This window comes from Sus scrofa, chromosome 15 (genome assembly GCF_054392235.1).
Source record: "Sus scrofa isolate SSC_HxYL_T2T_F1_AM1 chromosome 15, Sscrofa_HxYL_maternal_Yorkshire_Landrace_v2.0, whole genome shotgun sequence".
Taxonomy (NCBI): domain Eukaryota; kingdom Metazoa; phylum Chordata; class Mammalia; order Artiodactyla; family Suidae; genus Sus; species Sus scrofa.
Window position 1 is genome coordinate 82,431,083 of NC_139397.1, and position 23,640 is coordinate 82,454,722.

General features: G+C 38.4%; 1 protein-coding gene across 2 annotated transcripts in view; it reads left to right on the top strand.

Moving 5' to 3' along the window:
* PSMD14 (proteasome 26S subunit, non-ATPase 14) overlaps positions 1 to 23,640 on the top strand; it is a 109,963-nt gene that overhangs the window by 73,529 nt on the left and 12,794 nt on the right. For both annotated transcript variants that reach the window (XM_003359536.6, XM_013984188.3), the window contains 3 exons: positions 1,476 to 1,583; positions 7,798 to 7,872; positions 22,253 to 22,378. In XM_003359536.6, coding sequence (XP_003359584.2) covers positions 1,476 to 1,583; positions 7,798 to 7,872; positions 22,253 to 22,378 — 309 coding nt within the window. The remainder of the gene's footprint in view (positions 1 to 1,475; positions 1,584 to 7,797; positions 7,873 to 22,252; positions 22,379 to 23,640) is intronic.

Below are 23,640 nucleotides of genomic sequence, written 5' to 3' on the forward strand. Positions count from 1 at the left end.
AAGAAAAAAGTTTTCACAAACTATTAAATCATGCATGTTCTGGGGATACTTGGTTTTATTTTAAGACAAGAGGAATCTTTGGGGAAATTCAAACTGTTAGAAATAAAAGCAAAATTCAAATTTGATTTTTGTGGGGGGGGGTGCCTTCTGGAGTAGATAGAGGCCTTAGATTGGGTCACTTGTACTTTGGTCTAAGTTTGTATGTACTCTTTGGTACTGTTGACCCTTTGTGGCAGCTTTTTAGAAAGGGTGGGCTTTTTCTTTGTCTCTTTAAATCTTGTTCTTTAGCATACAATATGTAATAATGCTTACTACAGATTTTTTGAATTTGATTAGATTCCAGTTGGCTTAATTTGAAAATAAATTTTTTTAATCCCTTAGTATCCTCAAACAGTAATTATTGTACAAATGAGAAATAGTCTTAGTTGACAATAGCTTTTAAGAAATCGATGAATTTCACTTATTTAGCACTTTTAAAGGAAAATCTAGAAATACTATATTGTACTGCTTTAAGGTATTTTTATGTGAAGAATGTCTTAGGTTTATTCTCTAGGTAATTGATTTACATTATCTAAAAGAGGCATCTGTCTTAAGATCCCCAGTTCTTTACATAAAACTTAATATCTGAAACTTTGAGTTATTTCAAATCCATAATAATGAACCGAAAAAAGCATTCAGATATTATGTGATTTTTGTTAAATCTCTTAATATGTAAGAACTAATAGAGGATTTGTGTCATGTAAGAATTTGAAGTTTTTATGTACTGGAATATTGAATACACCTAGCAAAAAGAGGATAACTATTGTTACTTTACTGTGGATTTAGGGCTGTTTCATTCTACAGCATGTTCTTGGCTTAAAGCATAGGTGACCTTGGTTTTCTTGTATTGTGCCTCCTATTCTTGACAGTGGCTTGGACATTTAAGGCCATCCGACAAGGTATAAAGTCTTTTATAGTCACAAGAAGTAAAAGGTATCTGACTAGAAGAGAATACGTGGAGCAAGTGCCTTGGTGGTTGTAATTTTGTTGTCATTTCAAGTACTGTGGTAGTATAATTGATGTGACAGGGCTGGGCTTTAGATGTGGTCCCTTAGCTTGTGCTCACTTTCAGTTTTAGTTTCTCTGTCATTCGTTTTGATTAGGTAAAATTTAGGTGACAGACACATGCACACCAATGAAGGCTGTTTGGTATAAGTTTAGTAATGATGTATTTCAATAATAAAGACACAAAGTTAGTATTTTCCTTTACTGCTTCATGAAAATTGCAATAATTGGTGTCACCTTACATTACAAGATAGAGGGTGGTGTGCCGATGGCACCGTCAGCAGGAGGTTCTTTTTTATTAATATTATAATTAAATGATTTTCTGGAAATAGGCCAGAAACAGATGCAAGTTGATCATGCCTTGTCCACTGTTGCTTGGCATCATCACTTGCTTTTTAAAAAAGAATTGACCTGACACCTTGTTTTTACAGGTTGTTATTGATGCCTTCAGATTGATCAATGCTAATATGATGGTCTTAGGACATGAACCAAGACAAACAACCTCAAATCTGGGTCACCTAAACAAGCCATCTATCCAGGTAATGCCTGTATTTGATAACGTGTTAAAAACTGTTTCACATTTTAAAAGCCTGTTATAAATGGCCATTTTAAGATCCAATACTTAGCATTTTAATTTGTTTTGCAATTAATTTTTCTTGTGCTTTAAAAGGAGATTATGGAAGTGTTGCAAAAGTTAAATTTGCTCATATATGAGTCAGCTTGTAGTGATATCTTTAAACTTTTCCTAATGCAGTTTTGGACACCCTGTTTGGGAGCATGGTAAAATCTTTATCTTGAGAACACTTTGCATGGTTAACACTGTGGTAAAGGAATGATAAGGGTTTCAGGGGAGTGCGTTAGGTGTCACTGAATAGACATTTCTTATAGCAATAAATAAAGGTAAATTGTTATATGATTTAAGAGGTCCCCAGAAGCAGTGCCTAAATACTACTTAAATTTTTCTACGTTTTTATGCTTAATCCCTACCTTTAAAACAAATCATACAAAACATGACAACATACTGCTTTTGATTGGAGGTTACATCTTGTTCTTTCTAGTGATGTCAACCACCATTATCATGGTTATCCAGACACTTAATATTCTCCTGAGTGATGAATGTTTTCTTTGTATCATTCACATGCCTCATTGTTTTTACACATATCCTTATTGTCTGCAAAAATTATTTTAAATGTGTTTTTAAATACACCACAACCTGTGTCTATATAGGTAATTGCTTCTCTGAAGATTAATTAAAAGCAGAGAAATACCATGTTTGGTTAAATAGAACACATAGGACAGAGACATTATAGTAGCTATTGGTACCCTCCTTCTGAAAACTTGCTCTGTCATAAGATTGTCTTTGGGGAGTTGTGGCTTTGACAGTTAACCATGGTTGGGCCTGGTTGCACTTTGATAACTTTATACTTTTAGATGCTTTTACTTTTTCAGCAGCTACTCATCTGAAATTTTCATCAGAGTGAATTTTTTTTCAAAAGATTGAGGTGTGTTGCTTTCGAAAATTTTTTTTACCAGGGAGAAAACTGTGGAGTATTAATGAGTATGAAATAAGCTACCCGGGTTTTTGATTGGGTACAGACAAGCCCATGCTTGCATGTTCCAAGAGAATATATTATTGGACCTGTTTAGCCTGTGATAATGACCTTTCTTATAAACCCCCATAGCATCATACTGCTTCATTATTTTTTTTTTTTGCAAGAGGTTAAGTATCATCTCGCAGTCTAAGATCATTGTGATTACTACATGATATGTTTCTGCCAGAAGTTTTTACTAATTGCAAGTACAGCCACCTGTTGCAGATTTCATTTTTTAAATGTAAACACTGCTTTTTGACCTTAAAAATTGAGTGTAATTAAATAATTAAAATCTATTTCTTTCTACATAAGTTCAGTTTGTATTTTTTATGTTATAGGCTATAATTTAATATGGACCTTATAAAGCAGGTTCCAAACCCAAGTTAAAAGGACCTATGTATATATAACAGCTACAGCATAATTGTTTTTCATTTCATTTTGGTTTGTTTTGCCTTCCAATTAAAATTTGTAAATATATTTATTTCACAGTTTATATAACCCCCATCAGGAAGACACCTATCAGAGTGCTTTACAGTTTTAAGACAATTCCAGCATTAAAACACTCAAATGGGATCAAGGCAAAAAGTGACAGAACAAAGCTGTACCTTAAAACACTTTCTTCGTTTTCTAAGACAAGCTAGACAGGAAGCAACCCAGAAGAACTTGAAGTGAATGATGGTATTCATAATGGAATTTTAAGATGTATTAGCAGAATCTTTACCTCAAGGATCAGAAGCCTTTCAGAAAGGCCATACCATTTATTTTGGAGGAAAGTTAATTTGTGTTAAGAGGGATCTGGTTCCTAAACTGACTTACAAGTAGTGGAATCGGAACCTGACGGGTACCATCAGCATTCATGCGGGTGGTTACTAATGCTTTTTTAACACTGATTTTTTTTTTATTATTATTATTATACTAAAGTAGTGGGAAAATATTAGGACTATACTGTAGACTCCTATTTCATATATTGAGGAAAATTCAGATATGTTAAGAAAGAGATTACAAAATGGGATATGTAAGTTCTCTTCTTTGAAAATATATATTTTATAAATTGCGCCTACATGTTTATACCAAGATAGTAGCATTGGGTTACCTTTGGGTAGTAGGATTATGGAATTAAATAAGAGAAGCCATTAATAATCCTGGTAGAAAGGGAAAAGTTTAATGCCTATACTGTAGATTTTTCCATTAATATGTGATACTTTGTATTATTTTGTACTTAGAGCATTTGACTATTATTGACTATTATTGTGAATGAGCAATTATTAGTAACGAAAAATGTTAAACTATTCCACTGAAAACCTGTTCAACAATATTTCAGATCCTTGAGGGTCACAGTGTATATGAAGATTGGTTGTCAGCTGCATGGAAATTTAGTAAATAATGATGCATAAATGCATTGTACTAGAGTTGCGAGCCTCTAAGTGTGGCCCTGAGTACAGCTGTATTGTCTATCAGTTAAAGTAATTGAAAAACATTTTTTTCAGCAGTCGTTAAACAGTTATAAAACCGTTGTTTTGGAAGGAACCATTGTGGTCATTTTGTAGGTGAGGAAACCGAGGCCCAGAAAGTTTGTGATTTGCCTAGGTTATACAGTGAGTTAATGTAGGGACTAGTACATAACAAGAGTGCCTCATTCTTTTGTACCATATTTGGAAGTTGAATTAATTAATTCATTTTGTCATAGATAGTATGTGTATACAACTCAAAATTCAAAAGGTACGAAAAAGTATTTAGCAAAAATTCTCTCTTACTTTGGCTGTCTGCTACCCACTTCTCCACCCTAGAGGGAACAAAGCCCATGTTTTGTTTCTTTTCAGAGTTATTATATTTATATAAAGAAGGCTTCATTTTAAAGTATGATTTAATGGATGATATTTAGCACCACATTTTCAGTTTTATCAGTATAAAATAATTTAAAGCAAACAGATTTATCTTTAGATCTAAGTAAATCAAACCCATGCCACAGTTGGGTCCTGCACCACAGCTGTGGCAACACTGGATCCTTAACCTGCTGTGCCACAAGGAAACGTCCTAAATATGCCTTTTTTTAAGAGCATGAAACATTTTTAACCTATCGAGAACCTATAAATAGGTTAATACATAGTTCATGAGCAATGTGTTTTATAAAACGCCTGCTTTTCTACAGCAGTGAGCAAATGGTGTTATAACTTCTAACCTTTTCTCTGTAGTCTGGGCAATGCCAATGAAGTATGATTAGGGTGGGTATTAGTGGCTTTTAGTTATGTTTTAAGTATTTGTTTAGTCATTTAAGTGGTAGGAAGTTGTTTAAGTTAGAGAATATTATTTTAGAAACCATCGTCAGCAGTCTCTACAGAAAATATGGTTCTATGCAATTCCATCCAACCTGGTAGCTGAGTGCCTCTCATGAAGTGCCTCTGTTTTTATTTCCATAGTTTCTGCCACCTTTGCTCATACATCGCTGCAGTTCAGTTTATTTTTTTTTTTTCTTATCACTATTATTTATGCTTTAGTGGTTTAACCAATCTTGAACATTCGTTGGGATTAGGCACCTATTCTCCCAAGACATTTCTAATACTAAGCTTAACGATTCACAAGAATAAATGGGGAGTTCCTCTCGTGGCATAGGGGACGAATCTGACTAGTATCCATGAGGATGCATGTTCGATCCCTGGGCTCACTCACTGGGTTGGGGATCTGGCGTTGCCATGAGTGTGGTGTAGGTCACAGATGCGGGTCAGATCCCACATTGCTTTGGCTGTGGTGTAGGCCTGCAGCTGTAGCTCTGATTCAACCCCTAGCTTGGGAACTTCCATACGCCATGAGTGCAGCCCTAAAAAAGCAAAAAAAAAAATAGAAGAAGAAGAATGGGGAATATATATAAAGAATACAAACGGTGATTGATTTTGAAGTTTTTTCCTTGTAATGATTTGTGTACTTTTTTTGAGTTTGTCATGCCAACATAATTATAAAGCTCTACTCTAAAAATTACCTTAAAGGACATGTACATAACTCGAGAGTTATAATCAGCATATTCTCAAAACTCCACTTTGTCTGGTTCCTTCTCCAAAGCATTCTTTATCTAGAACAAATAGCAATCTTAAACTGATACGGAGTACCAATTTAGGCAAAACTTCCTTCTTTGAAAAGTTGGCAGCCTTTAAGCCAAGAAAATAAGGATCAAGATATCTAAGCAGCAAATAAGCTAAGTCCTGTTAGGAAATCCAAAATGTATTATCCTAGAAACAGTGCTTTAAAAAGTGGCTAGCTTCCCAGGTCAGCCACTGAAAACTGACTTATCCCACAATATATAACATTATAGAATAGAACTATGCTTCTTAATATGGCTTTTATGAGAAAATGGTTGCAGATTTCAAATAATTAATGAATGAGCATCAGGAAAATATCCTGCTTTAATGAAGAACTGCCCAAAACTTTCTAAATTGATCGTATATGTTTGTTAAATGTAAATTTAAAAGTTAAGTATTGATGTTTTAAAATTTCCTGGCTATATAACTTCTTTATCTGCCTGTTAAACCATGGCATTTGCTAGTATGTTATATTTAATTTGTAATTTGACCCTTTCAAAATGCTAGTGTCCCCCTTGGTAAGGGGAATCTTGTATTTGATATATGCTGCCACAACTTGCAATTCATGTCAACTGGATTGGTGAATTTGAGAGAATTATTTTTCACCAAGCTAAATGAAAAGACGCTGTCTATGCCTTTTGGGCTCCTATGGAAGGAGGACTGCACATGGCCATTTACTTATGATTTGAGATGAAAGTATTAAGGGTACAAAGCAAGTGAGTAAGTGAAATTGGAAGATAGTTGGAGGATATCATTTGATCTAAATTTGTATTTGTTTTGTTATTGTTCCTGCTAATCTTTCATGCTGCCTATGTTTTACTGCTTTTATCTAAATAATGTAGTTGAAAATCAGATAAATAGTGCCTTCAAATTCCAAACTGTGTATTTGAGCAGTAGAACCAGAGCCACTGCACAGATGACACCAACTAGTTATGATGTGAGCCACAGGGGAAGTCTTAGTTAGCTTTATCTTTAGATTCCTGAGAGTTAACCCCAAAGCCCTGTTTGGTTTTGTACTTGAAAATATGCACTGTGTGTATTTATGTACTTTATGTCTTAGAAGTCTGAGAGAGGGGTCCCCAGAAACTAGTCTTAATCTCATCTGAACCTTCATTACTAAAGTTAGATATTTGAGCAGTTGTGAATAGATTCCAACACAAGCTGGGTTATTGTTTCTTTATGAAGCCATGCCAGTAGTTTAAATTTTTGTTATGATTTGACTGTCTTGGTGAAAAAATGCATTGGAAAAAATTCTTAGTGAGATTGCTTGTCACTAGATAAGAACATGAGCTAAAAAGACCCAGGGAAGAACAACTCCATTTTGTTCATTTGGAAACCTGTGCAGGTACATTTATTTGTAATATATTAGAACTGAATTGAGAAAAGGGGAAACTTCAGGTTAATGTCATGGGTGAAAGGGAGTTCCCGTTGTGGCACAGCCAAAACGAATCCTACTAGGAACCATGAGGTTGCAAGTTTGACCCCTAGCCTTGCTCAGTAGGTTGAGGAACTGGTGTTGCCATGAGCTGTGGTATAGGTCACAGACATGGCTCAGATCTGGCATTGCTGTGGCCGTGGTGTAGGCCGGCAGCTATGGCTCCAATTGGACCCCTACCCTGGGAACCTCCATATGCCACGGGCATGGCCCTAAAAAGACAAAAGACCAAAAAAAAAAAAAGTTGTGGGTGAAGGAGTAAGATATTATGACTTTTAGGCTGTGGTTTGCGATAACAAAGAGTACCCTAGATATCCTAAAGTCAGATTTAATAAATTATGTGTTATTTATAATTAATTTGTAAGTTACATTATGATAAGGTTAAACCCTATTTTGACTCTGAGCAAGGTTACTAAAATTTTTGAATTTATGCTGCTCTATATCATGCTTTAAAGAATGTTTGCCCCATACCTCTAAACCTCAATTCTAAACTTGTATCTGAGAGAAAAAAAATTAATGTTTATTTAGGATAAAAAGCCATTTTTTAGAAGATGGTAAAGGTGTTATTTATAGGATATGTCATCAGTTTCAAACAGTTGTATTTATTTTATTAGATAAAAAATATTAATGTGTCCTTTTCTAATTATCTATCTAGGCATTAATTCACGGACTAAACAGACATTATTACTCCATTACAATTAACTATCGGAAAAACGAACTGGAACAGAAGGTAAGCTTAAATTTCTATCTAATAGAGAGGAGAAAAAATCTATTTCAAACAGTTTAAGCTATTACCTGGTGTGTTGGAATTTAAATTGTTGACCTCTTTCACTGATGTATTCAAAAATTTTTTTATCCCCAATGAATTGCAGCATGAAATAAAGGAATATTTTATTGGACGTATTAAAAGACATTTTGCCTTACTGGTAGATGCTAGAGCTGGAGAGGAAATAGGAAACAAATATTCCAGTTGGTTTATGACAAATTATAAAAATCTTTCTTCTAGTTCTTTGATTTTTATGATTAATATCTCTTCTCCAATAAAATGGCCCTTTGTTACTAAATTTCTAAATAAATAGCCTTCCACATTTGGAAGGAATAAATCAGATTGTAATTTGGAGCTGGAGGAATCAGGCTTCCGGACTTCAGACTATACTACAAAGCAACAATCATCAAAAGCACATGGTACTGGCACAAAGACAGAAATATCAATCAGTGGAACAGGATAGAAAGCCCATAATTAAACCCACGTACCTACAGCCAACTCACCTCTGACAAAGGAGGTAAGAATATACAATGGAGAAAGGACAGCTTGTTCAGTAAGTGGTGCTGGGAAAACTGGACAGCCACATGGAAAAGAATGAAATTAGAACACTCCCTAACACCATACACAAAAATAAACTCAAAATGGGTTAAAGACCTATATATAAGACCAGACACTATAAAACTCTTAGAGGAAAACATAGGCCAAACACTCTCCGACATAAGTGACAGCAACATCTTCTCAGATCCACCTATCAGATATTGACAATAAAAGCAAAAATAAACAAATGGGGCCTAATCAAACTTAAATGTTTCTGCACAGCAAAGGAAACCCTAAACAAAATGAAAAGACAACCCTGGGAGGAAATCTTTGCAAGTGAATCAACTGACAAGGGATTCATCTGCAAAATTTATAAACACTTTTTGCAACTCCATACCAGAAAAACAAACAACCCCATCAAAAAATGGGCAGAAGATATAAACAGATGTTTCTCCAAAGAAGACATACAGATGACCAAAAAACACATGAAAAGATGTTCAACATCACTAATACTAGAAAAATGCAAATCAAAACCACTATGAGGTACCACCTTACACCAGCCAGAATGGCCATCATCAAAAAGTCTACAAACAATAAGTGCTGGAGAGGGTGTGAAGAAAAGGGAACCCTATTATACTGTTGGTGGGAATGTAAATCCACTGTGGAAAGCAGTATGGAGATTCCTCAGAAAACTAAAAATAGAACTACCATTTGATCCAGCAATCCCACTCCTGGGCATCTACCCAGAGAAAACCATGACTCGAAAAGACACATGTACATGTACTCTGACATTCATTGCAGCACTATTTACAATAGCCAAGACATGGAAACAACATAAATGTCCATCGACAGAAGAGTGATCAAGAAGATGTAGTACATATACACAATGGAATATTACTCAGTCATTAGAAGGAACGAAATACCAGCGTTTTTAGCAACATGGATGGACGTAGAAATTACCATGCTAAGTGAAGTCAGCCATACAATGAGACACCAACATCAAATGCTTTCACTGACATGTGGAATCTGAAAAAAAGGACAGACTGAACTTCTTTGCAGAACAGATGCTGACTCACAGATATTGAAAAACTTACGGTCTCCGGAGGAGACAGTTTGGGGAGTGGGGGGATGTGCTTGGGTTATGGGATGGAAATCCTGTGAAATTCAGTTGTTATGATCATCATACAGCTACAGATGTGATAAATTCATTTGAGTAATAAAAAAAAAATAGATTGTAATTGTACAATGTTCTAAAGAAAATACCATGGTTACTTAGGGTAAAACTAAATGTGAGTCAACATGGACATAGAAAACAAACTTATGGTTATCCAAGGGAAAGGAGGGGAAGGACAGGGTTTAATAATAATAATAATAGTAATAATAATAATAAATTAGTTTAGAATTAGCAGGTGCAAAATACTATATATAGAACAGATAAGCAACAAGGTCCTACTGTATTGCACAGAGAATTATATATTCAGTATCCTGTAGTAAACCATATTGGAAAAGAATCTGAGAAAGAATAGATATATGTATAACTGGATCACTTTGCTGTGTACCAGAAACTAGCACAACACTGTAAATCAACTATACCTCAATAAAAATAATGCTTTAAAAATAAATAAATAGGGAGGAGAGGACAAGATGGCGGAGGAGTAGGGGGACACGCTCGCCCTCTCCCACAAACACAACAAAAAAAGCACATCTACAGAAGAAATGACTCACACAGAACAACAACCAATTGCTGGCAGAGGAACCTAAACTCCAATAACGGCAAGAAGTTCGTGACATTATTGGGCAGAACGGGAGAAAAGAGGAGAGTGAGAGAAGGTGAATCCGAGCGGGACGGGCGCTCCCGAAAGGGAACTGCGGAGGAGAAAGGGATCCCGCACCCTGGAAAGTCTCCTACCGGGGGAAAGATCAAACGAACCGGAGGAATCTCCAGATGCAGAGAAGAGTGTAGCAGTAAGTCGGAGTACGGAAAAACGATCAAGAACCCAACGGACCATCTGAACTACGGGCACAGTCACCAAAAATTGAGACGCCTGGGTGGGGGCTGGGCACCGAATCCTCGGCTCCAGAGGTTAGTCCCCGGGAAAGGGCCGGGGGACGCCTGGGTGGGGGCTGGGCACCGAGACCTCAGCTCTGAAGGTTGGTCCCCGAGAGGGGGCCGGGGGACGCCTGGGTTGGGGCTGGGCACCGAGACCTCGCCTCCGAAGGTTAGTCCCCAAGAAAGGGCCGGGGGACGCCTGGGGGGGGGGGGGGCTGGGTACCGAGACCTCGGCTCCAGAGATTAGTCCCCGGGCTAGGGGGGCGGGGAAGAGCGGAAACTGCTTGGGAGGTCTCTAAACCATTTGACGGGGCAGAGACTGCCTGGGAGACTAGAAAACAAAGCTGTCGGCAGAGGAAGGGAGCAATACTCTAGGGGCGGGGAAGTGGAAAGCCGCCTCAGAGGGAACCTGGGAGAAGAGCCTGGTCTGCGCCCGTGCTGGGGAGCGGAGAGAAGAAGGGGTGGGTCCCCATAGAATACCCCCCACGCCACAGCAAGCTTACAGGCCCGCTAGCTAGCAGAAAGCTGTGCTTCCCAGTGCATTCCCTCCCCCCACCCCCGCCACCCCCTACGCTCTCGCGGAACCTGGGGCTGCCTGCCATCCAGGAGGGCTGGCCTCAACAATTGCCTGAAGCCTACCACCGCAGGGGCTCTCCCTGCACAGGCCTGCTTGCCCTTTGGAGGGGCTACACTTCCACAGAGCAGCACCAAACACCACCAGCCCCCTAGAAAAGGCCTGCAGCCCAGAAAAGCTAGAACAAGCCTAGCCAGGCCGTGAATAGATCGACCTAATTCTCCAACGGTTTTTCTGAGACGGGCTCCCCCGGGGAGGAGCCTCTTGAGTCTCCAAGGGCCTTGCTACACGCCCAAGACCCCAGGGGGTGCTAAGACCTAGTGGACCAGCTGCATAGGACTGCCAGCTCCAGGCAGGACCCCCTGCAGCCCAGAAAAGCTGCAACAAGCCTGGCCGAATTGGGAAAAGATCTCAGACGGTCTTTCTGAGTCGGGCTGTCCTGGGGAGGAGCCTCTTGAGTCTCCAAGGGCCCTGCTACCCGCCCAAGACCCCAAGGGGTGCTGAGACCTAGTGGACCAGCTGCATAGGACTGCCAGCTCCAGGCAGGACCCCCTGCAGCCCAGAAAAGCTGCAACAAGCCTGGCCGAATCGGGAAAAGATCTCAGACGGTCTTTCTGAGTCGGGCTGTCCTGGGGAGGAGCCTCTTGAGTCTCCAAGGGCCCTGCTACCCGCCCAAGACCCCAGGGGGTGCTGAGACCTAGTGGACCAGCTGCATAGGACTGCCAGCTCCAGGCAGGACCCCCTGCAGCCCAGAAAAGCTGCAACAAGCCTGGCCGAATCGGGAAAAGATCTCAGACGGTCTTTCTGAGTCGGGCTGTCCTGGGGAGGAGCCTCTTGAGCCTCCAAGGGCCCTGCTACCCGCCCAAGACCCCAGGGGGTGCTGAGACCTAGTGGACCAGCTGCATAGGACTGCCAGCTCCAGGCAGGACCCCCTGCGCCCAGAAAAGCTGCAACAAGCCTGGCCGAATCGGGAAAAGATCTCAAACGGTCTTTCTGAATCGGGCTGCCCTGGGGAGGAGCCTCTTGAGTCTCCAAGGGCCCTGCTACCCGCCCAAGACCCCAAGGGGTGCTGAGACCTAGTGGACCAGCTGCATAGGACTGCCAGCTCCAGGCAGGACCCCCTGCAGCCCAGAAAAGCTGCAACAAGCCTGGCCGACTTGGGAAAAGATCTCAGACGGTCTTTCTGAGTCGGGCTGTCCTGGGGAGGAGCCTCTTGAGCCTCCAAGGGCCCTGCTACCCGCCCAAGACCCCAGGGGGTGCTGAGACCCAGTGGACCAGCTGCATAGGACTGCCAGCTCCAGGCAGGACCCCCTGCAGCCCAGAAAAGCTGCAACAAGCCTGGCCGAATCGGGAAAAGATCTCAGACGGTCTTTCTGAGTCGGGCTGTTCTGGGGAGGAGCCTCTTGAGTCTCCAAAGGCCCTGCCCCCGCCCAAGACCCCAAGGGGTGCTGAGACCTAGTGGACCAGCTGCATAGGACTGCCAGCTCCAGGCAGGACCCCCTGCAGCCCAGAAAAGCTGCAACAAGCCTGGCCGAATCGGGAAAAGATCTCAGACGGTCTTTCTGAGTCGGGCTGCCCTGGGGAGGAACCTCTTGAGTCTCCAAGGGCCCTGCTACCCGCCCAAGATCCCAGGGGGTGCTGAGAACCAAGTGAAATCTGCTACCATCGTGGGGTGGACCTCCCAGTCCTGTCTGCCCTCAGGAAGTCCTCCTTTGCTTCAAAGAAACACTGTTAGCCCCATCAACACTCCAGAAAAGCCACACTGCCTCAAAAAAAGATTGACCAACAACGACAGCCCTCAGGAAATATTCCAGGGCAGTGACAAGGCAAACACTACCCGATAACGGAGAGTACAACTCCCTCAGGAGAAAGAAGACAACAAGCAAGATGAAGAAGCTGAGAAACCACCCCCAGTCAAACCAACAGGAGAACTCACCTAAAACAGTCAACAATGAAACTGATCTCTGCAGTCTGACAGACCTGGAGTTCAAAAGAGAAATAGTGAAAATACTGAAGGAATTAAGAGAAGATATGAACAGCAATGCAGATACCCTCAGAAAGGAGCTAGAAAATATAAGGAGGAGCCAAGAAAAACTAGAACATTCATTTGCAGAGATGCAAACTGAACTAGGGGCAGTAAAAACCAGAATGAATAATGCAGAAGAACGAATCAGTGATATGGAAGATAGAATAATGGAAATCACTCAATCTGGTCAACAGACAGAAAACCGAATCAAAAAACTGGAAAGCAATATAAGAGACCTATGGGATAATATAAAACGGGCCAATCTACGCATAATAGGAATTCCAGAAGGAGTAGAAAAAGATAAAGGAATGGAAAATATATTTGAAGAAATTATCGCTGGAAACTTCCCAAATCTAAAGGATACTGGATTCAAGATACAAGAAGCACAGAGGGCCCCAAACAAACTGAACCCAAACAGACCCACACCAAGACACATCATAATAAAAATGGCAAAAGTTAGTGATAAAGAGAGGATCCTAAAGGCAGCAAGAGAAAAACAGAATGTTACCTACAAGGGAACCCCCATAAGAATATCAGCTGATTTCTCTACAGAAACACTACAGGCCAGGAGGGAATGGCAAGAGATATTTAAAGTGCTCAAAGGAAAAAATATGCAACCTAGAATACTTTATCCAGCAAGAATATCATTTAAAATAGAAGGGGAAATAAAAATTTTTCCCAACAAACAAAAACTTAAAGAATACAGCAACACAAAACCCAGGTTAAAGGAAATATTGAAAGGGCTTCTCTAAACCAAAAAGAAAGGAAGGAAAGGGAAGAAAAAAGAAAAGAAAAAAAAAAAAAAGAAGAAGAAGAAGAAGAGGAAGAACTAGGACTGAGGAAGATACAATCAGAGAGCAGTCACTCAAATAAGCCAGCATACAGATTTAATCATGAACATGCTTCAAACAAAATAAAATTAAAAAGAAAAAAATAAAAGAGTCATCAAAACCATAAAATGTGGGCAAGGGATGTTAGGAGGTAAATAATCCTTTTTGTTTGTATGTATGTCTCTCTTCTTAATTTTAATATAATAATGAAGTGTTTGAACTTACAGGACCATCAGGCTAAAACACACAATTATGGGAAGGGGTTAGCATACTTAAAAAACAGGGCAACCACAAGCCAAAACCAAATATTGCATTTGCAAAAAATGAAAAAAAAAAATACACTCAAGCAGATAATAACAGGAGACCATCCAACCAAAAAAAAAAAAAGAAGAATGGAGAACCATAGAATCAACTGGAACACGAGGATCAAATGGCAATAAATAATCATCTATCAATTATCACCTTAAATGTCAATGGACTGAATGCCCCAATCAAAAGACACAGATTGGCTGAGTGGATAAAACGGCAAAAACCTTCAATATGCTGCCTACAAGAAACTCACCTTAGGACAAAAGATACATATAGATTGAAAGTGAAAGGCTGGGGAAAAGTATTTCATGCCAATAGACATGACAGAAAAGCAGGAGTTGCAACGCTCATATCAGACAAAATAGACTTTAAAACAAAAGACATAAAGAAAGACAAAGAAGGACACTATTTAATGATTAAGGGATCCATCCAAGGAGAGGATGTTACTATCATCAACATATATGCCCCAAACATAGGAGCACCCAGATACATACAACAAATATTAACAGACATAAAGGGAGATATTGATGAGAATACAATCATAGTAGGAGACCTAAATACCCCCCTCACATCAATGGACAGATCCTCTAGACAGAAAACCAATAAAGCAACAGAGATCCTAAAGGAAACAATAGAAAAGTTAGACTTAATTGATATCTTCAGGACACTACATCCAAAAAAATCAGAATACACATTCTTCTCAAATGCTCATGGAACATTCTCAAGAATCGACCACATATTGGGACATAAAGCGAATCTCAATAAATTTAGGAGCATAGAAATTATCTCAAGTATCTTCTCTGACCACAATGCCATGAAATTAGAAATCAACCATGGGAAAAGGAAAGAGAAAAAACCTACTCCATGGAGACTAAACAACATGTTACTAAAAAACCAATGGGTCAATGAGGAAATCAAGAAGGAAATTAAAAACTATCTTGAAACAAATGATAATGAAGACACAACCTCTCAAAATCTATGGGATGCTGCGAAAGCAGTGCTCAGAGGGAAATTTATAGCAATCCAGGCCTTTCTCAAAAAAGAAGAAAGATCCCAAATTGACAACTTAACCCTCCACCTAAATGAATTAGAAAAAGAAGAACAAAGAAGTCCTAAAGTCAGCAGAAGGAAGGAAATTGTAAAGATCAAAGAAGAAATCAATAAAATAGAGACTCAAAAAACAATAGAGAAAATTAATAAAACCAAGAGCTGGTTCTTTGAAAAGGTGAACAAAATTGATAAACCCCTGGCCAGACTCACTAAAAAGAGGAGAGAAAGAACCCAAATCACCAAAATTATAAATGAAAAAGGAGAAATCACAACGGATACAGCAGAAATACAAAAAACCATAAGAGAATACTATGAACAACTATATGGCAATAAGTTTGACAATCTGGAAGAAATGGACAATTTTCTAGAATCTTACAGCCTGCCAAAACTGAATCAAGCAGAAACAGACCAACTGAACAGACCAATCACTAGAAATGAAATTGAAGAGGTCATAAAATCACTCCCTACAAATAAAAGCCCAGGACCAGATGGCTTCACAGGTGAATTCTATCAAACATATAAAGAGGAATTGGTGCCCATCCTCCTTAAACTCTTTCAAAAGGTTGAAGAAGAAGGAATACTCCCAAAGACATTCTATGAGGCCACCATCACCCTCATTCCAAAACCAGGCAGAGATACCACCAAAAAAGAAAACTATCGCCCAATATCATTGATGAATATAGATGCAAAACTTCTCAACAAAATCTTAGCCAACCGAATCCAACAACATACGAAAAAAATTATACACCATGACCAGGTTGGGTTCATCCCAGGTTCACAAGGATGGTTCAACATACGCAAAACAATCAGCATCATACACCACATTAACAAAAAAAAAGTCAAAAATCATATGATCATCTCAATAGATGCAGAAAAAGCATTTGACAAAGTTCAACATCCATTCATGATCAAGACCCTCGCCAAAGTGGGTACAGAGGGAACATTCCTGAATATAATCAAAGCCATTTATGATAAACCCACAGCAAATATAATCCTCAATGGGGAAAAACTGAAAGCCTTCTCACTCAAATCTGGAACAAGACAGGGATGCCCACTCTCACCACTGCTCTTCAACATAGTTTTGGAAGTCTTAGCCACAGCAATTAGACAAACAAAAGAAATCAAAGGCATCCATATAGGAAGAGAAGAGATCAAACTGTCACTGTATGCAGATGACATGATTCTATACCTAGAAAACCCTAAGGACTCAACCCCAAAACTCCTTGAACTGATTAATAAATTCAGCAAAGTGGCAGGATATAAGATTAACATTCAGAAGTCAGTTGCATTTCTGTATACCAGCAATGAAGCATTAGAAAAGGAGTACAAAAATACGATACCTTTTAAAATTGTACCTCACAAAATCAAATACCTCGGAATACACCTAACCAAAGAGGTAAAGGACCTATATGCCGAGAACTATAAAACCTTAATCAAAGAAATCAAAGAAGATGTAAAAAAATGGAAAGATATTCCATGTTCCTGGATTGGAAAAATCAATATTGTGAAAATGGCCATCCTACCCAAAGCAATCTACAGATTCAATGCAATCCCTATCAAATTACCCATGACATTTTTCACAGAACTAGAACAAACAATCCAAACATTTATATGGAACAACAAAAGACCCAGAATCGCCAAAGCAATCCTGAGAAACAAAAACCAAGCAGGAGGCATAACTCTCCCAGACTTCAAGAAATACTACAAAGCCACAGTCATCAAAACAGTGTGGTACTGGTATCAAAACAGACAGACAGACCAATGGAACAGAATAGAGAATCCGGAAATAAACCCTGACACCTATGGTCAATTAATCTTTGACAAGGGAGGCAAGAACATCAAATGGGAAAAGGAAAGTCTATTCAGCAAGCATTGCTGGGAAACCTGGACAGCTGTATGCAAAGCAATGAAACTAGAACACACCCTCACACCATGCACAAAAATAAACTCCAAATGGCTGAAAGACTTAAATATACGACAGGACACCATCAAACTCCTAGAAGAAAACACAGGCAAAACACTCTCTGACATCAACATCATGAATATTTTCTCAGGTCAGTCTCCCAAAGCAATAGAAACTAGAGCAAAAATAAACCCATGGGACCTCATCAAACTGAAAAGCTTTTGCACAGCAAAGGAAACCCAAAAGAAAACAAAAAGACAACTTACAGAATGGGAGAAAATAGTTTCAAATGATGCAACCGACAAGGGCTTAATCTCTAGAATATACAAGCAACTTATACAACTCAACAGCAAAAAAACCAATCAGTCAATGGAAAAATGGGCAAAAGACCTGAATAGACATTTCTCCAAGGAAGATATACAGATGGCCAACAAACACATGAAAAAATGCTCAACATCGCTGATTATAAGAGAAATGCAAATCAAAACTACCATGAGATACCACCTCACACCAGTCAGAATGGCCATCATTAATAAATCCACAAATAACAAGTGCTGGAGGGGCTGTGGAGAAAAGGGAACCCTCCTGCACTGTTGGTGGGAATGTAAACTGGTACAGCCACTATGGAGAACAGTTTGGAGATACCTTAGAAATCTATACATAGAACTTCCATATGACCCTGCAATCCCACTCTTGGGCATCTATCCGGACAAAGCTCTACTTAAAAGAGACACATGCACCCGCATGTTCATTGCAGCACTATTCACAATAGCCAGGACATGGAAACAATCCAAATGTCCATCGACAGAGGATTGGATTCGGAAGATGTGGTATATATACACAATGGAATACTACTCAGCCATAAAAAAGGATGACATCATGCCATTTGCAGCAACATGGATGGAACTAGAGAATCTCATACTGAGTGAAATGAGCCAGAAAGACAAAGACAAATACCATATGACATCACTTATAACTGGAATCTAATATCCAGCACAAATGAACATCTCCTCAGAAAAGAAAATCAATCATGGACTTGGAGAAGAGACTTGTGGTTGCCTGATGGGAGGGGGAGGGAGTGGGAGGGATCGGGAGCTTGGGCTTATCAGTCACAATGTAGAATAGATTTACAAGGAGATCCCGCTGAATAGCATTGAGAACTATGTCTAGATACTCATGTTGCAACAGAAGAAATGGTGGGGGAAAAACTGTAATTGTAATGTATACATGTAAGGATAACCTGACCCCCTTGCTGTACAGTGGGAAAATAAAATTAAAAAAAAAAATAAAATAAAAAAATAAAAAAAAAAAAAAAAAAAAAAAAAAAAAAAAAAAAAAATAAAAATAAAAATAAATAAATAAACTACAGGTGAGTCAAATGGGAAATGCATTTTAAGGGTTTTCAGATATATTTTTAAATTTTCTTTTCACGGCCACACCTGCAGCGTGTGGAAGTTCCCATGCTAGGATTTGAATTGGAGTTGTAGCCCCCAGCCTGCACCACAGCCATAGCAACATGGGATCCCAGCTGCATCTGCAACCTACACCACAGCTTGTTGTGAATGCTGGATCCTTAACCCTGAGCAAGGCCAGGGATTGAACTCACATTCTCGGGGACACTGTGTCTGGTTCTTAATCTACTGAGCTACAACAGGAATTCCCCAGGCAATTTTTTTTTTTTTTTTTTTTGTCTTTTGTCTTTTGTCTTTTTTGTTGTTGTTTTGTTGTTGTTGTTGTTGCTATTTCTTGGGCCGCTCCCGCGGCATATGGAGGTTCCCAGGCTAGGGGTTGAATCGGAGCTGTAGCCACCGGCCTACGCCAAAGCCACAGCAACTCAGGATCCGAGCCGCGTCTGCAACCTACACCACAGCTCATGGCAACGCCAGATCGTTAACCCACTGAGCAAGGGCAGGGACCGAACCCGCAACCTCATGGTTCCTAGTCGGATTCATTAACCACTGCGCCACGACGGGAACTCCCCCAGGCAATTTTTAATTTGATTACTTTGAAAATTGCCGAGCATTTTGGTGGATTAGCATTCTTTTGTTTCTACTGATTTAGGAGTATCTCAAGTGCAGTTTTTCCCTTAACTAAAAATATTTAAGGCTACCTATTGCTTTTTGAAATTACAGTCTGAACTTTTTTTTTTTCTTTACTGCTGCAATTAGTCATTCTCCAAATAAGCGTCTGTATTTCTGAGAAAGACTTGAAAAAATTTTAAGAACACTAAGTACTATTGACTGTCACTAAGTTTTGATTTCTACATGCACCCTGAAGTCCAAACATGATAAGTGATCAGTAATAAATAAGATCTTTCTTACTAGTTGAAACTGTTCCATACTAAGTTACCATATGATTTGTGGGAGGTGGAATAAAGGGACTCTCCATACTACTCCCTTTCAACCAAATCACCTCCATTTTCAGTCTCATTTATATATTATGGAGAGGATGTGCTGTATAAGATTTTCTAAAGGTTAATAAACCATTATTTGAAAAGTTCAAAGCCACTAGTAAACTCACCCCAAAGTCCTATACGCTTGAGCGAATGGTAAGTGAGTGAATGGCAACAGTTCTTTCTTGGCCTGAGGGGAGACACAGAGCCGTAAAGCTCTCTTCTAGCTGCTTGCTTTTGTCCCAAAGTTTATATCTGCTCTGATAGATTTAGTTTATAGCTTGAAGTAAATTGTCACACTTATTTTAATTTTATGTGGAGTAGGTACAGGCTGCGAAAAAGGGCACACAAACTGAAAAATTCTTTCAGATACATAAATATTTTATAAGTCTTGATATCTGACATCCAGCTGTTTGGAAATATCCATCTAATTACAACAACTTTTTCTTTTTCTCCTTTTTTCTTTCATAGTATACCCCGTAAGCTTTTGGATAAAAGACACCCATAAATTCTTACTTTTTTTTTGTCTTTCGAGGGCTGCACCTGTGGCATATGGAGGTCCCCGGCTGAGGGTCTAATTGGAGCTGTTGCTGCCAGCCTACACCAGAGCCACAGCAACACCAGATCCAAGCCATGTCTGCGACCTACACCACAGCTCATGGCAACGCTGGATCCTTAACCCACTGAGCGAGGCCAGAGGTCGAACCTGAAACCTCATGGTTCCTAGTCGGATTTTTCTTTCTGCTGCGCCATGATGGGAATGCCTCCTATAAATTCTTACATAAATTAATTAATGTTGTATTTTTGTTCCTCAGATAGCTCAACTCAGGTGGTTTCTTGATACTAAAATCCCTGCCTTTACTTTTATCCCACCAAGCTATATTTTTAACCAAGTACCTGAGAGTCCCAGTGGAATCCTTCTTTTAAAAGCATGGTAGAATTATCCTGCTGCTCTATAGGAACTTTTTTGCTTGCTTTTGAAGTGTAGGAAAAAATCCAATTCTCAACAATTATAGGTAGCTTTAGGTAGTTGCTGCTGCACCAAAATTTTCTGAGGATGTATTTTCTAAAACACAATCAGTGGAAAAGATGGGAAACAATCAAAGAAATTACATGTACAGGATTTTTCCTTTTTTTTTTTCCACAAGCCCTAGGAAGAAAAGTGGGTAGTTTGGAGCTTTTGTGTCTTGGAAAACCTCATAGGTGATTTTGACATGCAGCTTATTGTCCAGCATAAGAAAAACTTTGTGTTGCTTTCAGCTGCAAACCTCTAAACAAGTAAATTTTCCAGACTAAACTCATATGCTTCCAACTATGTCTTCAGGTCCTCATGGCTTATGGATCTCATTTAAAGTACACTGGTTCTAATAGCAAAACAATGATAGTCATTCCGAAGCCACCATTTTTTTCACATTGCATACTTTTATCATTCATTTAGAAAACTCTTCTTATTCTGTGATAGTCCTTAACTGAAGAACATTATTTATATAGCAGGACTTTAAGAAAAACTATTTTATGATTCTAAACTTGAAAACTTACGAACTTCTAGGAATATGTACTCAGAACTAGGAATCCAGTTTGAGAAACAATGAACTAAGGTGTTTAGTTCCATTATCGCTAATAGGGTTCAATTCCAATTTGCAGATACGATTGCAAACTGGGAGAATAAATGATTTCATTCCTAGTTTCATGATTTTTATTCTAATATAAAGAAGTTTTAATTTTTTAAATATAGATGGAATATTAGAATTTGAAGGAAACTTAAAGATTATCTAATAAAAATTGGTATTTTTTAATTCAGTGAATTTTGTTATATTTATAGTTGTTCAACCATCATCTCAACCGAATTTTAGAATATTTCTATCCGAAGCCCCTAGTCCATCCCTCCCCTTCAACCTCTCCCCTTTGATAAATAATCATGAATTTTTCAAAGGCTATGAATCTGTTTCTGTTCTTCAAATAACTTTATGTCTTTAAGATTCCTCCTATAAGTCATTAATACAAGTCTTTAATTCTTAGATATGTAAACAGGGGCTCAGAAAGATTGACACAGAAAAAAGAGGGCATTTACTTTCTTAACATTTGAAAGCTGGGCTATTTGAGCTATTGGAAATCCTGTGTGTAACATAGTAGTTTCATTCATTCATTCATCATTCAATGGGTATTTATTGAGTACTTGCTTTGACTATATTATGATCTAGATTCTAGAATTTAGGCTTTGGTGATCTTGAAATAAACAGAACACAGTTTTTGCCATATTAATTTCTCTTTAGTGAGAGAGAAATGCACTAAACAAGAAAACAAAAATTTCAAGTGTTATAAAAATTATAAAGCAGGGTAAAGAAAGAAAGATGTTTAGATAGTGTGGGATGGTTTTTTATATAGTGTGGTGCAGAGTGGCACCTTTCTCTAAGGAAGTGAAAAAGGTAAACTTTTCATAGCTAAGGAAAATAGCCATAAAGGCAGAGGAACAGCACATGGAGTAGCCATAGGGTTGGAGTATACCTTAGATTTTATTAATATAAATTTAGGAGGATTCCTATTAGAATTTAAGTTAATAAAATTCAATTTGAATTCATTAATTCCAACAGTTTTTTGTGAAGCTGTTTTTCAAGACAAATAAAGGAAATTTCTTCTACAGGAAAATAATTGATTTTTCTTTATATTTTTTAGATGTTGCTAAATTTGCATAAAAAAAGTTGGATGGAAGGTTTGACACTTCAGGACTACAGTGAACACTGTAAACACAATGAATCAGTGGTGAAAGAAATGCTGGAATTAGCCAAGAATTACAATAAGGTAAAAACTTACTTTCAACATTTATTTCTTATAATCTTTGAAATACGTTTATGATTAGATGTCAGGCATTGTGTAAATATAAATAGTTCAAAATAGATTAGCCTATTTTATAGATCAGATAGTAAATATTTTAGGCTTTATAGGCCATCTGGTCCATCACAGCTTCTCAGCTCTGCCATTACAATGCAAAAGTAGCCACAGGTGATACATAAAGGAATGAGTGAGGCTGTGTACTAGGAAATACTATTTACTAAAACAGGCAGCTGGCTAGATGTGGCCCATGACCTATACTTTGCCAGCCCCTGTTGAAGACCTTGTAAAATAGTTATATATCTAAAATTTCTTCATTATTCAAAGGACTTTTCTTGGAAGGGGAGGGGAACAAGGAGATATAAACAATAACAACAGCATTTAATACCTGAAACATATACCTTAAGAATTTTCTGTTTTTTATTTAATAAATATTTATTGAAAGCCTGTTTGTGCCAGGCACTGGGGGTATGATAAGAAAGAAGACGTCCTTACAGAATTTATTTTTTGATAGGGGAAATAGAAAGTAAACAAATACTATGTAATGCATTGTGATTAATATTGCAAAGAAAAGGAACAGGATCATGTAAGGAAGAGTAACTAGGGCAGACCACTTATATAGGATGTTTAAAAAGTTATATTTTTCAGAATCTCCTGAAAGTATTTACTGTATGCTAAAGTATATGTGGCTATGATAATATTTTATTTATACATTCTTTTACAGTTTGGAAATTAAGAGAATAATTGAGCTATGACTAAAATATATCTTCTGTATTATATCAGTTTCCTAGGGCCATCGTCACAAACTACCATAAAATATATGTCTTAAAACAACAAATTTATTCCCTCACAATTCTGAAGCTAGAAATCCAAAATCAAGTTCTTGGGAAAGCAGTGCTCCCTGTGAAACCTCTAGGGGAGGGTTCTTCTTTTCCTTGCTTTGTGGCAGCATAACTCTAATCTCTAACCAGGGTTAGGATTTCAGTGTATCTTTTGAGAGGGAACATGATTCAACTCATAACATTTTTTAACTTTTTTAACAAAATTCGCATAAAGAGTAGATTTTACATTTTGACCCAGTGCATGCTAATGTATAGTTTGCGTGTATGGGTGGTGGTGGTGGTGTAGTGCAACAAAAGTTTTATGAAACAATATTTACCTTTGTTATAAATATATCCCTTGTAATAAGAAAATATTCTATTTTCTTTCTTATTTGACTGAATTTCATTCTG